Source organism: Athene cunicularia (genome assembly GCF_003259725.1).
Source record: "Athene cunicularia isolate RWA chromosome Z unlocalized genomic scaffold, athCun1 chrZ_part3, whole genome shotgun sequence".
NCBI classification, from domain to species: domain Eukaryota; kingdom Metazoa; phylum Chordata; class Aves; order Strigiformes; family Strigidae; genus Athene; species Athene cunicularia.
This window is the reverse complement of record NW_020799144.1, coordinates 10,117,078-10,134,662: the sequence shown is the minus strand read 5'-3', so window position 1 is coordinate 10,134,662 and position 17,585 is coordinate 10,117,078. Positions and strand designations below refer to the sequence as shown.

The window sequence follows — 17,585 nt, the reverse complement described above, 5'->3', positions numbered from 1 at the left end:
TGCAGTTCAGCTTCTGAAATAAAATTCAGGGGGTTGTGTGAATGCTTTTTTTTTTGCAGTCAGCTACAAATGGAGACAAAAATCCATTTGGGATGGAGAGGGAATTACTGAGTTTTCTTCTGTTGTGATGGGGATTTTTTCTTTCTTTTTTTTTTTCCTGAAGATATGCATATATTGCCAAGATTTCTGAGTCACTCCCAGGTGACCTAACCCTAACCCCAAACTTGTCTATTTTACATTTCATAATCAAAATTTGGTCTTTCAACTCACAGTGTAGTTTGTTAAGTGTGTTTCATAATTTAGAAAAGACAGAGAGATGCAGACAAACTTTAATCTTATAATTGCTAACCACTGTATTCTTAAAATAGGAGAGAACTTGACAGTTGTGTGGAGTGCAGTGGCATGAGAACTGGAATAAAACATGATGGCAATTCTTTAAATTGTTAGAAAACAAAATGGGTTTAACAGGTTAATTAAAAGATTAAAAGATTTTGTGCCAACCATCCTAATTACTAAAGAAAGTTAGATTATAAGATAGTCTTGTCATACTAAACCAACTAGTACAATTGTACCAACTGAATTTTTTGTAGAACATCAACAGAACAAAATGGAGCATGTTTGGAGCAGGGAGGCTAGCAGTGGTCAGCCCACTTTGTGCAGTGTGTCTTGACTTAAGCACAGTGATTGTTGGTTACTGAAACTCATAGGTGGAGTATTTCTACTGTATTTCTAAAAATTAGCTTTAGGTACCCATTTTTGACCTGATTGGAGAGGATGTCATATCATCAGTCACCATTTAAAATTATTTGGAATAATTATTTCAGGAGCTAGCCATATTTGACTGTATATATTAAAAATCTTAGAGCAATATTCCTCTTTTTTTGCACTTCTATTATTATGACCTCATCAGCTGTTGAGAAAATACTGAGAAAAGACAATAGATGCAGTTCTGCATTTCAGCAATTTTAAACGTAAAAGCAATGCTTTGATCAGATGACTGATTTAAAAATTCATTCGGGTACTCATAATATGTCATGATCACGTAAGTTAAACAATTTGAATCATTTTTCTCCTTTTTAGGAGAAGCATCTTTGCAAACCTTCATTCATATTCCTCCTGATGAGGAAGGCAGTGGGTTAAACCTATGGTCTGTGATGTCAGTTATTCAACAAAGATGTGATCTGGAGGTGCAGCTTGGAAAAAAATAGCACATTGAGTATTTTGTGGTTGTTAAGCTAGCAGACCGAAGCAGTCTTGGTCTCCAGGGAATCTGGAGGAGGGGTGTAAGTGTCACTTCTGGAAAGAAGTCATTTCATTGAAATATCACTGCAACTCGGCTCCAAGCTGCAACAGCAATGTTTTGTGTCCTCAAGTGCCTTTAACTTGTCAGCAGCGTGGTTATTACTGATGAATCCAACAGTACTGTTGCATTTTATCAAAAGCATAACGTAACTCAGCTGCCTAACCCCTGGTGTTTCGATTCTGTACGTAGGTACACATTACTAAATAGCACAGGGCTTGGAATTAAGCTGAAATGAAACATTACTAGAAAATTATCTGAAAACAATTATTTTGCATCTTCATAAAGAAACAGGAAAAGCCAGATACTCAGCTTTTAAGTACAGTTCTGTTCCATTATGAAAAAGAATGGACAGAAATTTGATTCCTTATTTGCATACTTAAATAATTTTTCACTTTTTTTTAAAGTGAACATTCTGTTGATACCTAAGTGCAATAGTGATTTTAGTAATTTCCAGTGACCAATACTCATTTTAAAATAGCTTTTCTTTATAACCGTACTTCAGAGAAACATTTGTCTGAAAATTGTGTTCTAAGTAATCCAAGAAGAAGCAGCCAAGAGACAGGACTGAAATGCTGTCTTTTGACAAGAATTTGAAATCCTTTTATTCATTGATAGAAAAGCTTTACTTAAAAATAATTTCTGTTACTCTTAACAGTATACTTCCAACCTCATACCTGGTTTTCAGTTCTGTAATAGAATTTCACTGTTTCAGCTAATAGAATGAAATCCCCAGACTGGGCACTGGGATACAGTAAAACAAACTAATCTTACTAAAGATACGGGGAAGCTTTGCTTACAGTGGGGTTGGTTTGGGGGTAGGATTATTTCTTGGGGAAGGAAGAATGGATGGAGCCCTGGAGTGTGCCATCCTTGTCAACAGGTCTGCTTTTCACTAAGTGAACAGGTGTGCTGATGTAAACTGAGCAAAACAACATTTTTTTCCCTGAAAATGAGATTAATTTTTTTTTTTTTCTTCTGGTAACAGATACATAACTTGGGTATTCATAGAGTTATTATTATATGACATTATATATTTTTCATCACTCATAATAATGTGTAAGATGGAGTGAAAAGAAATACAATGCCAGAGTCCAGATCAAACTGTTAGGAGCTCCAATGTGAGGAAAACTGATAAATTACAAGAAATAGCATTATAACCTTTTACAGTTACACTTCTCAGACAACTGCTGTCACATGAATGCCTTCCTATTACAGAGCAGAAATGAAACATTTTAGACAAAAATATATCAGTGGAAATACACCAAGAATTAATTAGGTCTTGTGATCCAGATCTTTCAAATGGCTTGCTTCTATCACTGTGATGAATCTACCCTTTGGGGCAAGATCTTCAATTCATTTTAAGTAAACCATAGCTGCTCAGTCTAGGGGTTATGGGTCTTTTGTGTACAGCTGAGTGTTCAAAGGCTCTGTAAAAGGAATAACAGCTTATTTAAATTTTCTTTTTTTTTTTTTTTTTTTTTTTTTTTTTTTTTTTTTTTTTTTTTTTTTTTTTTTTTTTTTTTTTTTTGTCCAGAATGGTGAGTAGTTTTTTGTTCTGTCTTGAAAAAATGAGGTTAACCATTGTAGTTCCTCTTAACATTTCTTTCTCTGATTTGTGGTAGGTAAAAAATAATGAAGCATGATTTTGTGACTAGCTAATGGCTTAGAAAAAAAATGTTAAATTGCAAGCTGAAGTGTTTAGAAATGTAAATTTGCTGATGTTGTTGCAGTACTGACTACAGTATGTCTATGAAGCTAGCAAATGACCAGAAATGAAGCATGTGGTGAATGTAATTGGAAATAAATTTGTCCATCATTTGTCTTTTCAGACGAAAAAAACAAAAACCACCTGAATTTAAATTCCCTAATTCCCATCATCTCCCAAATTCATGAACTTGAAAAAGTGTTACTAAATATTTATCCTTTGTCCTCAGGAAAGAAAGAAACAATTCTATAGGTGTTCTGCTAAAGAGGACAATATAGTTGCGTCAAAAATACTCAGTAAAATGTGATAAAACATAATACACGATCTTGCATGTTTCTGTCTGTTCAGTTAGTTTCTTGTTTGTTTGTAGTAAGCTTGAGAAAGCATGAAATACAGTGAATTACAAGAATTCAAAGATGGTAACTAGTAAGTTGGTAATAAGCAGTTATCTTTTTGGTGCATTATACATATCCATGCCTTTATGGGAAAGCAACCAGAATCCTGCGCTTAACTTAACAAAATTTCTGGAAAAAGGAGGGTATGAGAAAGTGACAAAAATAGACAGTTGGCTTTTACATTATTTTTCTCTTAGTATTGCGCTTTTGGTGCGTCAGGGACTGGTCACCGCTAAACACAATGGCCCCAATGTCATCTGTTCCTGTTTATTTACAGTTCTCTTAATTGGCATTGCTGGATGTGATGAATTAAGCAATACTGATTTGGAGAGATGTTTGACTTTCATATGAACTTACTCGTACATTCATCTCAGAGCTGTATCAACTGACTAGCAGAGTCTTATTTATGCTTAGCATCAGTGTGAGTTTTCAGCATGGGTTTCAAGGAGATATATACCAAAAATTAAACATTTTCTTGCTTTTCCTGCCAACAGTATGCTGCTGTCATCAGTGTTTCAGACTTGGTACCAACGGCAGTTGTAGTTTCCCTGTGTTATCCTTCACATCCATCTTGACACATTTGCTGTTCAGTTTGTTTAAATTACCTGTACATTAATATCATATACAAAAGTAAGCTGAGATGCTGAACATTTCTGCTCTTGTTTTGATTCAGCTGATTGTATTAACATCTTCCATGACAGAATATTTTTGTTTGGTTTCTGTGTATTTTGGTTGCATATATGAATACATGAAAAGATTATATTAATACTTATGCTACAATTTAAAAGAAGACATTTAAATTCATTCAAATTAGAAAGCTCAGTGATTTTAAAATAAAATAATAATGGGTTTATTTATTACAGGATCAAAATGATCCTTAACACCACATTAAGTGCCAGTTGTATCTATATTTCCTATTCATATTTCTATACTTGAGGAGTGAATACATCTTAGTCACGTTAAGGTTTAGATGAAATGTAAAATGATACTGCATATATAGTACAGCTAGTTCTTGGAATTGCTCTGTATTAGATTTCTTATGAAAATAACACTCTTGATGAAAAACCTGTATTTCAGATAAAATTATTTAAGTGTTATTATTTTTGAAGATCTTGCCAAAATTCTCATGACCTAACTTCTCCCTGAAGCAGGATTCAGAAACAGAAAAAAAAGCTAAAGTATGTCTGGCACTGCTTACAATAGTTTAGCATACGTTAGCAGTTTTTTTCTGATTATCATTCAAAATCAGATATAAAATTTTTGAATAATCAAAAGCAAAGCTTTCAGTTGTATTATTAAAGTAATCAGAGTTTGAGCAAATGGGATATGAGAAGTAGGAGTTCCTACACCATACAGTACTTTTAACAAGTGCTGCTTAGTCTTTGGACTTTTGAGATCTGGTGTAAACACAAAGTTTCTTGGGTATTTTTAGTTAGTTTCTTCGTCTTTAACCCAGAAAAATACTGCAACTTGCAGTTGCAATACCTTACAACCAGTTCTGCAGAAGATGTTTCTGATCATGCTGTTCAGTTGTAGGACTTGTGAAGGCAGGTTGGAGGTTTGTTCTTCCAGAATGCTTTGAGACACATTTGTGCTACAAAATCCTACCAGGATGAAAATTTTTAATCATACTGATACTGCTAATTCACTTTCATGTGTTCATCCTGGCCTGCCTGTACTGCCACATTCACAGCGCATCACACTCACTGTGTATCAAGCCATATGGCAAAAATGTGTGAACCTTCTAGGTGGGCATTGCAGAGCCCGTCCAGAGAACACCCTGTTTAACCCTAATATTAGGGAATAAGAACCATTTGTCAGAGGGTCTGTCAGCCTGTAACTATCAACAGACTGTTGCTTCCAGCAGTATGTGGAAGGGTCACAAGTCGGGCTGACAGCACAGCATTCTCAGGCACACCTCACTCGTGTGTGCTATGTGACAGTAGGTACTGGGAAGGTACAGTCATACCTGCTGTAGGAATAATGAGAGGAAACATCGTTAAAAGGGAAAATTGACTTTTTAACTGTTTCAGACTCTCCCTGTAGAAATAATTTATTTTGAAGAGAGGGACTCAAACTAGAACACTTGTCAGCACTGGCAAGCACCTGGGCCTTACTTAGATCTAGCTCCACGCCTGCTTCCAAACCAGCTCCTTTTTTATCCTGACACTATTGCTGTGTTCTCAACAAACTGTTACTCTCTCTTCTTCTTTGATGCCAGTTTTAGCATCTTAAATCCTAACATAGAGGTTTAAACTTGCCTGCATCATGGACACTGGTCCCAGTAGTTTCAGTGTCCTTTAGAAGCACTACCTTGTCTCTGTCTGGAGTCCAGCAGGGACTTTTACTTGCGTGGTCTTCAGAGCACAACTCACCAGTACTGCGTTCATGCTTTGCCACAGAAGACAGGACACAAAGACACTTGTCTCCGAATAAGCCAGTAACGGGAGGGATTGGCTTGGTGCTTGATGCAGCTGAAGATGTGGGTACTCACCACCTCTAGTAATTCAGCAGGAACTGGGACTCTCCAGCTAACTCAGCAGATTTAGTGCTAATATAGAGGAGGTTTATGGAGGAGGCTGGGATGATAAGGGAATGAGTGGACAAGAGTGGCCATAGATGTGTCTTGTATGTGAGGTCCAACTTCTCTCATCCATCACCAGGTAGATTTCATCATTCGTCATCAAATAGACTTCTAAAACATTATAAGTCTCATTTTGGTGGAAAAATTTAGTAACGTGATAAACTTCTCACTTCAGATAAAAATAAGGATTCCCTAATCTAAGAAAAATACCTGAAATTAAATGCCCAGATTAGTGAATGAGCTGGATAAGGATTTTTATACATGAAGTCAAAGTCCTTTCTTTGTATAATTAATTGGTTGTAAATTGAATTATTCTGTGAGCTTCTATCATAAACCACTTCTTGTGATAGCCTATGTGTTGCAGAGTTTTATATTTCAGATACTGTACTAATGCAATAACTAAACTTTTTTATTTTTTATTTACTTTGTGATTTCTGTATTGTAAAAACCAGTCTAACCCATAGCTAGTTTTGATCTTTTTAATATACTAATCTATTTTTGCGTTGTCAAGGGTAGCGCTGGTAAACAATGATCACAATAAGTTTCTTTCAAGTATACCTTTTCAATTAATAATTGTAATGATATATGATAAATTCGGTATTCGAGCTACAAAAGCAAATAACAGTTTTCCATTTTTAAGGGGGTAAGATACTGTACAAAACTATTAGACCATTTAAACTTTCCTATCTCATCCTATTATGAAAAGCAGGGAAAGCAAGTTGCAGGGAGTATCAAACTAATGGAAGTATAAATGGTGAACAACTTGTAATGCATGCAAAAAGAAGGCATGGTTTGCTGAGGGACTGTGAAAAAAAGAACTGAAAAATTAATCAGGATAGAAAAGAATATTTTTAATGCAGCGCTTGCAGGTTTGCTTATTGATCTACCTGGTATAAGTTCTTAAAACCATTGGATAGTGCAAGCTAGAAAATGTAATATACTTAAAACACTGAAAATGCTTTATTTCTGGTTTTGGGACTTCGGTGCCCATCAGCGAAGATAATCCCAAACAAACAAACATGAAAACAGAAAAAAAGCCTGGGACATTACACAATGAAAGATGGAAGTTGATGTTTCTGTAACACCTCAGACTGAACTATTGCAGAATGCCTATAACTATAATATTCTTACAATTATTAAGCAGTACTTCAAATGTCAGTAAAACTGATCCACTATTACAGCCACTCAAATTTTGCATCATTCTGTCCCCCTTCTCAGAAATACAAAGGAGAGATGGTTTTGCACGAGTGATATAATTAAATCTCAAATAATTAGGCCAGTTAAAATCAACACATTGAATACTTCCCCAAAACATCATGGTCCACAATCAAAAAATGGCCAGCATTAATAAATGAATTTAATTTTGAGTAACTAGCCTGAAGCAAAGAGCTAGTTCACTTCTGGTTGAGACCTTTTTCTCCGGAAACCACAAGAACCAAGATTGACTAAATCATTCTGGATCACTTGTTATGTAATCACCTCCACAAGACCTTGCTTTTCTTCTTCCTTCATTATTACAAATTATTTCTCTGATACCCATCTGATAGCACTGCTCAGATGTTTTGTCCACCCTCTGGGCGGAATGGAACTTCAGGTCTTGAGCAGAAGGCTTTCAGAGAAGGCTGTAGAAGCTCTCCAGCCTCATGTGTTGGCTTCATCTGGCTCCTTTCTACATTATCTTCTTCATCAACATAGTTGTACAAAACCCGCTCCTCCTAAAAAGTGGTTACTTCGGAGCGATACACCTTTCACAGGAACTGGCAGCACCTCTGAAAGCAATGCGTTTCATCACGCGTGTGAGGTAGACTTACGGTCATTCATTGCTATGTCTGTACCTCAGGAGACAGAATCACCCTGTGCCCATTTTACCACTCCAGGAGAGCTGAGCACTCTCTGAGGTTCACTGAGGTTCTCTCTCTGACTTGTGTACTCTGAGGTTCACTGAGGAGCAAAGCTCTCTTCCTCTTGTGTCACTGCTAAGTCAGATTCAAAAATAAGAAAAAAAATATTATTTTTAAGAAACCGCTATTGAGGCAATTATGAAAATGTTATCTTTAGACATATTTCTTATAATGCCTTGCTAGGAGGTTTAATGGCTAGCATAAATCTTAACACACAATTTTAATTCTTTGCTTAAACTGTTAAGTCTATTTTGCCATTTTCCTTTTTTAAAGTGCAGGAAATGGCATGAATTCAGTGGAGGCAGATCCCTATATCCCCGTAGGAGCACTGCATCCTGAGAAGTCATTGCCGCCTTCTCTTACATCCTTTCATCACCTGGGGGCTCTGTGAGAGGCTGCAGTTGTGGAGGACATCTATGACCCACTGAGTGCATTAAGGCACTCTGGCATGCATTAATGCCTGGCATAGTTGAGTTTAAATAATGTCAACAGGATTGAGGAACCTGGGATGGGAGGCTTCTGAAAACTGGTGGTGTGTCAGAGGAAGTGCTGCTTAGATCTTTTTCTGAGATCTTGCAATTTTGAGAGTGTTTTGCCTATCTGACTTCATGCTGTTGAGATGCATTTGCCTAGTGATTTATTACAGTCTGTTCAAATGCTTTGTTCTGTAGCATTGGCTCCACCGGAGATTTGACAGTGCATATTACATGGCTGGTAAAGGTGGACACAGCTAAAGTAGCATAGGGGCAATCAGGAATTAATATGCAAGGATGGATGATACTGTAACGAGATTCATCATTATTAGTGCCCTTTTAATGGGCTACTCCTTCTTAGTCAAAGGCTGGAGTACAGGCTGTTTTGGACATTTAAGATGCTCAGGCTTTTAACACATAATTGATTTTCTTCATCACTGGTGCTACTGATTCTTCATCTAGAAAATCTGTACATATGGAGGTAAGATCCAACACACTTCACTCAAATTGTGTCTACACCTATTCATGATTTCAGTTTTTTTTTTAAAAAAAAAAAAAAAAAAAAAAGCAAAAAAAAAAAAGCTGAAAACTTTATCTTCTCTTTCCCTTTGGAAATGTAGATAATCTGAAAGTGATTAGTGGACATTCACTGAAGCCATGCAAAAGAAAGGAAGGGTAACAAAATTACTCTGTTCTTCAGGAATTACTTCTGTGCATTCACATCACTTGCTTATTTCCCCTCCCCCTCTGTCTGGGAGGCCAAGAGACTGCCACAGACCTGAGAGAAGTACCTGACGCTTTCCAGGGACTTGCACGATTTTGCCTGCACCTAAGCAGCATCATACTCCAGTCTCATGAACTTCAGGCAGCACCCAAAGAATAGCAATGGCTAGCGGAGAACCGTCCTTATTTGCTACAGCTTTGTAGGCTGGTGGTTGGGTTTGTTTGTGGTAGCCTCTCATGAGACGGTATTGTGATTCAAAAATGTTTGCTGCATCCAACTCACCTACCTGGCTTTCTCCGTCAATTGCAATTATATAGTATTTTAACACTGATCCTGCAGACCAGATCTTTGCATAAATAAGAATGTTTATTACAGAGTTTTCTAGTGAAGTCTTGTACTCAGTTCTGAAGCCAGCATGTTTTGCAGTCTTTGTATTTTAATGATATGTTCTAGACTTTTGTTTGGAAGGAACATACAGCTTAGATGCTAAATATGCTACAGCTAGTTGTTCAGGAGTTTGATTCCAAAGCATAGTTTAAGCCATTGAAAAGTCTTATGTTAATTAACTATTTCCTTTCTGCTTGGTTTAAAAAGGTCAGCCCTTCTTTGTGCCAGTTTTCAAAACTTTCCAGCATTATTCTTCAGTTTCCTAGATAGTGTGCCAGACACCTGGAAATACAATTTCCACATCTGCATCTTTTGGATATCAAGTGTGCGCTTACAATAGACGATAAGTTAATAAACGCAAGCCATTCGTATTCTGTGGGGCAGATGTTGGCAGGTCATTAGTAAGCTGCAAGTGGCTCTCGATGCATTGTGTGTGCACGAGTACTTTCACAGAAGATTGTAAGCCTTTATGGGTGATTCAGTCTTGTGCCCTACAGAAACATATTGCAGGAAGGAAGACTGCTAGAAATTAAAAGTAATTCAGGTTCCAATACATGACAACAATAACAGTTTGGCTTCCCTTTTTGTGGCAATCTCCTGCTTGTAAATTGCCAGAAGCAATATTCTTTACTTGCTTATTCAAACTGAAGGATTTGCAAAGGTAACTAATTTAATCCTCTGACTCACGTCTTAAAAAACCTTTTTTTTTTCTTTACCTTCCCAAAAACGTAACCTGAATTCTTCTAATTTGTCATGATGGGTATTTGTGGGGTTGGGAAAATCATAAGCATTACCAGCAAAATGGTAAGCATTCCTTCTTGTACTGTTTATAACAGAACACTGTTTTGAAGCGTGTTGTAGTTCTGAAAGAATATTACCGTCTGCTAAGATTACCTTTAAAGTGCTTGGAAATTGCTGATAAAATGCATAAATTTCTTTACGCTATATATGTATATCCTTGTGCATGTGTGAGGATGTTTATACACATATTACAAGAAAAAGTGTGCAAGTTACGTTCACATTTGTATATATGTAAACACACTCAGATGCAATATTTTTAAAAACCTAGTAGAGATTTATTTAATTGACACATATTTGTATATCCATGCGATCTCTAGCATCCTTCCCCTCAACATACCTTTGTTATTTTAATAAATCATAATACTTGTCTAAATTAAGACCAAATACTATACAATTTTAATTTACCTTCAGATGAAAGAATAACATCATGACATATCCAGAGAATTACTTTCTGCATTTTGGTCAGGTTTTGGGGGCTTTTTTGATTTGGGGTTTTTTTGGGGGGAGGGGGTTTAATGCCTACCATGCAATGACAAAGGTTTATTCTCCCTTTGTTCTTTTCAGAGTGCTGCAGCAGCTCCCAGTCCAGTGCTAGGAAACATTCCCCCAGGAGATGGCATGCCAGTAGGTCCTGTACCACCGGGGTTTTTTCAGGTATTCAGAAAAATTATGATTACAGGAATTTTAGGATAGAAAATCCTCCATAATACTGTTTACAAGTCTTAGAGAAGGTCCTGTTCTAAACTATGTCTTACTATATGGTGCAATACTTGACAATTTATTTTTAATAGAAGTGAATAGGTGGAAAGAAAGGGATCTCTCTGACTGACAGATATTTCATTTATGAGATATTACAGCACAACTAATTTCAAAATTTCAAGGATAAGAAACGGTGCCAGTTTATAAGTGGAGACTGAAAATGCTTGAATATAATTTTAAAGTAATTTCTTGTGATGATATACATACATTGCATTGAAACTTTAAAGTAAGAACGTTGTTGGTCATGTTTAGCTTTGTGGTAAAGCCACAGGCCAGATTTTTAAGATGCTCAAGTTTCAGTGGGAATTAAACCTAGACAATTAAGAATATCCCACTGAACATCTCCTTGCACATTGGAGATCTTAACCCTAATGCCTGAAACAAACAAGGCAAGGATTTAGACCATGTGTTGCTTCTATAAAATTTTATCATAAATGAAACTAAATACGCAGTTATCACTGTGGACATTGACAGGACAGAATACTATGATGGAAAAAATTGCAGGTTTTAGTGCAAGGCCAACCTAACAGTTGTAATCCAAGATGCATCTCCTCTTCAGTAAAGCTTGATTGTTTTTCTTTACACTGGCAAACTGTGACTGTGCAGCAGGAGCAAAAACTAGCAGCATCTCTAGCATTGAAACAGCTCTTTAGGAAGAACAGAAATTTCCACTTCACAGACTTGATCTCATGATGTGAAAGAAACAGCCCAGATTTCTAGGATTGTGATGTGGGGAGAACATCATCATAGGATGTTCTGTAAAAACCAAATGCTGAAATCCAAGTAGAGTCTTTTTCCTTCTTTGAGATACACAGACAAAAGAAGCATATTTCATCTGGAAAAAAGGAAGGAATGTTTTATTTATCTTTTTATCCAAATGGTGTTTGCACAAAAATGGCAGAATATCAACAGTCTTTATTTGCACTATGCGTAAGTGACAAAGGTATTGTGTGTGGTTTTCCTTTTCCTACAGCCACAGAGGAAAAAACCTGGTATCTGCAGTATTGATGCCTACATAAAGAAACCCTAAACCTGCCATGAACATGTTGTTTCCTTCATCAACTCAAAAGCTGAGGCATAATTTTTAATACATGAATGAAAAGACACTTGCAAGTATCTTTTCATTAATAAGGATTTTTGTGACTGGCAACAATAAGGAACCTTATTGTTGCCAGTCACAAAATCCTCAGGAGCTGGCAGAACTAATTTTATTTCTGCTTTTAACTGTTTTTAACAGCTGATTAGGTAGATTTTTTTTAAACACAATTTTATCTTAATTTTTATATTGTATAAATATTTCACTTTTTTTTTTAATTTAATTTTCTTTCAATGTCTTTGAGGACAATTAAGAGGGTAAGGGGTTCAGATAGGGCAAGTATGTGAAATACAGAGGAGAGAGTAACTATTTCAAAGGTTTTGTGGGAGTTTTGTTTTTAGAAGTGTGAAAGATTTCTAGTCACTCTAGATCTTGAAAGATGTAAGAAACACAGGATGATAGAAAGTTAAGTAAGGTTAAACTTTGTGATCTTTCGGTGTCTGACTTAAGTCTTACTTGAAGCCCCACCAACAGCTGACTCTTTTTGCAAGGCCTGGGTTGTAAAACAAACAGGGGAAAATCCATTTTCAGTGTAACATACTTTATGACATTAATCAGAGTTATCATGAACTCAACAGCATGGCCAATGAGTCTTCTGCAAGGCAGGTTCCAAGAGCTGGTCTACACAGTTTGTTCTGGTCTCCTCCAAACATCACCCTTCACCTCTCCTTGAAACTGCTGGGTCTGTGCCATCATGTCTCTCAGTAACATGCAATACTCAAGATTAGTTCCTTACAGTTTTAATTGATAGAGATCTATTTTCCTCAGTTGAACGACCTTGTCAACCAAAGAAATACTTTTCAAAATATTATTACTTTTTTGCAGTAGTCATCTGCTTACGAATATATGTAAAGAAAAAACCATGCTAGTTAGCAAATCCAACTGCAAGTCTGATAGCGGATGCATTGATGTGGTTGGGAGCAATCCCAGTAAGGGGACCTAAGCCAAAATCCAGTCAGTTACATAACAATGTGCTGAAACTGTAAGGTGTGTATAAAACAAGTATGTAGAGACAGTCCATGACAATGTGTTGCTGTGTTGGAGTAGTTAATATCTTGTTGTAATACCTTCAGACAGAGCTGAATCTTACCTATGTCAATTTATCTGAAGACAAGAAAATACAGTGGCAGACTTAGCCATGTATGTGAACCTTGAAAACTGAGGAGCATCATCTGCTGCCATAAAAAGCAGGTGAAATGACAAGCAAGAAAGAGAAACTCATGATCAAAACTTCCTACTTCTTTCATGGGTGCTTTCTTTCTAGTACACCTTTAACTAGACAGTTGGTTTCTGTATACTCTTCTGCAATTCGTCTGATCCCAACTGATCACAAGAATAAACCAAATCACAGAAAACATGTTCATCTGTCTTGATGTGAATACCGAGAAACTTCAGCCTTTCTATGAACTGCCAGCCTTCTTTCACTGAGAGTTTGGAGTTTAGACCTGCAACTTACATTGTGAAAGTGAACAATTTGGGGTTTTAAGATTCAGAAGATTCTAGAAACAGTGGGAGAATGGTGCTTATATGTATTTTCAGTTCACTAAGACTTTGCACTACGGAAACATAGTAACATTTCAACTTTTTGCAACCTAAAATTTATCTAGAAGGTCATCATCGAATGATAAGGATGCCTTTTGCTTTCATAATGTTTGGATTGGGCTAAAGTAAAGCTGTTGACAGCCATTACCTTCCAGCTCTGCATGGCTAACTCAGAATTGCTAGGCAATTTAATGTCGTTTCATTTCTTATCAGTACTGACTTAGTTTTTTACCAACTCTACTTCGGTGTGCATCACTAACCACTAACTGGGATGTAAGCGCTGCAGTTACTTCTTACCAGACAAGTTAGGGGAAGGTGGCAACTTAGATGGGGACTGTGCTGGGAACCAGTTACGGTTTTATTGGTACTGCTGACCACTAGCATTGTTTCTGTGACATTTATTTTTTAGAAAAGAAAATAAATTTATTTTTCAGAAAAGAAAATAATCGGTACACTAGTGTACCTGTGGAGATAGATAAATTCAGGAGAAGTATGGTTTCTCAGACAGTATCTTTTACAACACTCTTTATAAAATCAGATTCATCATGTATATGTAGGCCACTAGCACTAACATTAATTAGAACCTCTGGCATTTTATGCCTGTTCCACAGCAGTGGATTTCCGAAGCCAGCACCTGAATTTGTCTTGTATCTCTCTGTACTTGTAGTTTTATACATCAGTTCAGATGATGGATGATGGTCACTGCTGTGCTGACAGTACAAAAAGGCAACACCTTGCAATGATACAGTGAAAGGAAGGGGTAGAGTTGTGCACATCAATTATCATAAAATTAAATTACTATTTTTTTTTAAAGATAATTGTTTACAGTGTCAAAAACTAAATTTGAAAGTCAAGGAAACAGTTTTATGGGGTGTTAGGATGTGTCTTAATTTCATCTACTGGTATGTATGTATTTTAGAGTGACTTTGAATTTCATAGCTATGTATTTTTTTTATCCTTCTTTCAGTGAATAGACTAGGTGATACTCTGGAAATAAATTAGAGTTACAGAGGAACAGGATCTGCTCTAGGTCCATTAGCAGCAAAACTGAGTGTGAGACTGCATACAGGAGGAGCAAGGACAATAGTTCTGTCATACAAGACTCCTAAACTCAAAAAAGTTTGAGTGGATTTTGTCTCAGGCTGAAATAACTGGTCAAGTGCAGTTCAATGGGGGTGATGTCTGTCTGGTGGGTCAGTGCTTTTGCTAAGTTGCTTTCCTGAACACGGATCCTCAGAGAAGGTTAATGGTTGGTTGACTTCAGTAATGCCTTTGACACTGTTTCCCACAGCATTCTCCTGGTGAAACTGGCTGCTCGAGGCTTGGATGGGCACACGCCTCGCTGGGTAAAAACTGTCTGGATGTCCGGGCCCAGAGAGTTGTGGTGAAGGGAGTTAAATCCCACTGGTGGCTGGTCACGAGTGGTGTCCCCCAGGGCTGGGTGCTGGGGCCACTCCTGTTTAACATCTTTATTGATGATCCAGAGGAGAGGATCGAGTGCACCCTCGGTCAGTTTGCAGATGACACCCAGCTGGGTGGGAGTGTTGATCTGCTCAAGGGTGGGGAGGCTGCAGAGAGACCTGGACAGGCTGGAGCCATGGGCTGAGCCCAGCTGGGGGAGTTTCACTGAGGGCAAATGCCGGGGGCTGCCCTTGGGCCACAACAACCCCCAGCAGGGCTACAGGCTTGGGGAGGAGTGGCTGGAGAGCTGCCAGTCAGAGAGGGACCTAGGGGGGTTGATTGACAGCCGGCTGAACAGGAGCCAGCAGTGTGCCCAGGGGGCCAAGAAGGCCAATGGCATCCTGGCTTGTGTCAGCACTAGTGTGGCCCGCAGGGACAGGGAAGGGATCTGACCCCTGTACTCGGCACTGGTGAGGCCACACCTCGATGACTGTGTTCAGTTTTGGGCCCCTCACTCCAAAAAGGACATTGAATGACTCGAGCGTGTCCAGAGAAGGGCAACGGAGCTGGTGCAGGGTCTGGAGCACAGGTCTGCTGGGGAGCGGCTGGGGGAACTGGGGAGGGGGTTAGTCTGGAGAAGAGGAGGCTGAGGGGAGACCTCATCACCCTCTACAGCTCCCTGAAAGGAGGGTGCAGAGAGCTGGGGATGAGTCTCTTTAACCAAGTGATAAGTGACAGGACAAGAGGGAATGGCCTCAAGTTGTGCCAGGGAACGTTTAGACTAGATGTCAGAAGCATTTCTTTCCAGAAGGGGTTGTTTGGGCATTGGCGTGGGCTGCCCAGGGAGGTGGTGGAGTCCCCATCCCCGGAGGGGTTTAAGAGTTGGGTCGACATAGCGCTGAGGGATCTGGTGTAGTTGGGAACGGTCAATGTTGGGTTGATGGTTGGACTGGGTGATCTTCAAGGTCTTTTCTAACCTAGACAGTTCCGTGATTCTGTAATGTCAGCAGCCAGAGCTTTACAAAACGTTCTAATAAACTTATTTATGGTGAGTTAAATTCATCCACTTGTGATCAAAGAGGATTAGGGAATAAAATTGAAAGAGTTGCAGATTTTCACAGCCAGTATTCCAGTTTGTGGCCTGAGGACAGCCAGCATTTTTCACCCATGTTGGTTATATGCAGTACAGAATTGTTACTTGTGAAACCCTCTTAGATACCAGCAGAGCAATGTCTTCAAAGTGTTCAGTACTAGCCTCACTTCCTCCTTCTTGAGGACATTGACACTGGAAAAATATCATGTTTTATACTTCCACATCATAGCACAGTATGTATTTAGAAGATAACAGCATGAACATTTGGAAATATTGTCATGGAAATTTTGAAGCCTGGATATACTTCTATTCCACAGCACATGCCAGTGTGCCCACATGAAATGTGAGGGTTGTGTTCAGGTACAAACCACTGCTCTTCAGGTAGTGAAGTGCCAGCCTGTTTGCATCCATCTCTTCACTGATCTTTAAATTGGCTAAAAAATTTGAGATACATTGCATTTGGTTTTTTTGCAGACTATGTATTTGATCTTTGTGAACAATATCAGCTTTAGCAGGCAAATAGACAAAAGCCAGAGGGAGGTTTTGAGCTTGTGTTCATTGTTTTGAATTTTTAAACAGAAATTGTTGATTTTACAGTATTTTATTTATGTTTTAGTTACTTTTCCAGTTTTAACACACTTAAATGCAGAGTTAAAATCATAGTATCGTGGAATGGTTTGAGTTGGAAGGAACCCTTAAAGGTCATCTAGTCCAACCCCTCTGCCGTGGTCAGGGACACCTTCCCCTAGCCCAGGTTACTCAGAAGTTCTAGGTTCTAATCCAGTAGAATTCATCAGGTTTCTCCAAGTTAGTAACAACCAGCACTGTTTGCTTATTTCTGCTCTGCAATTGTGAGAAACATTTAAATGCATGTTTAATTAAGCCCCAGTTATCTTCACCTCTTTTATTACATGGTGGTCCAAAAGTTTGCTGTGTCTGCTTTTGTATAAGGAACCTATCTGGTTTTCAGAGGCACTCAGGCAGGTAACAACTTTGCGTTTGTGCTTAACTCACCTGAGAGACACTGCTGAATAGTTAACTCATCAAGTGCCAAATGAGGTTTAGAGGAAGCAGGTTGTCTGATAATTGAACGTTCACTTGGTTGATTTGGTAGTATTTTTTTTAAGTTATATTCTGCCACTGTCTATGCCTTTTCACATATAAGTAAATCACTCTCTCTTTTAAATGCATTACTTTTTATTCAACAAATTTGTTAAAATTTGTTCCAGTTGAGCTTGCCACTAAACCTTATTTCTGTAGTGCATATATACATATATATTCTAAAGGAATTGCCAAATGTTTACTTCATTCACCAATTTGTGATCATCAGATATACTTGCAATGGCATGGGAAAAATGTGTCGACACCATGTTTGAAATACAAATGTTACATATTCCTCTTATATAAAGGGGGGGGGGGGG

The 17,585-nt window shown here is 38.0% G+C and overlaps 1 protein-coding gene across 3 annotated transcripts in view; it reads left to right on the top strand.

The window, feature by feature from the left end:
• Positions 1-17,585, top strand: part of SSBP2 (single stranded DNA binding protein 2) — a 192,313-nt gene that overhangs the window by 112,359 nt on the left and 62,369 nt on the right. Inside the window, exon 5 of one of the 3 annotated variants that reach the window (XM_026866517.1) lies at positions 10,838-10,927. The exons of the other annotated variants lie outside the window; for them this stretch is intronic. Coding sequence (XP_026722318.1) covers positions 10,838-10,927 — 90 coding nt within the window. The remainder of the gene's footprint in view (positions 1-10,837; positions 10,928-17,585) is intronic. 3 annotated transcript variants of the gene reach the window in all.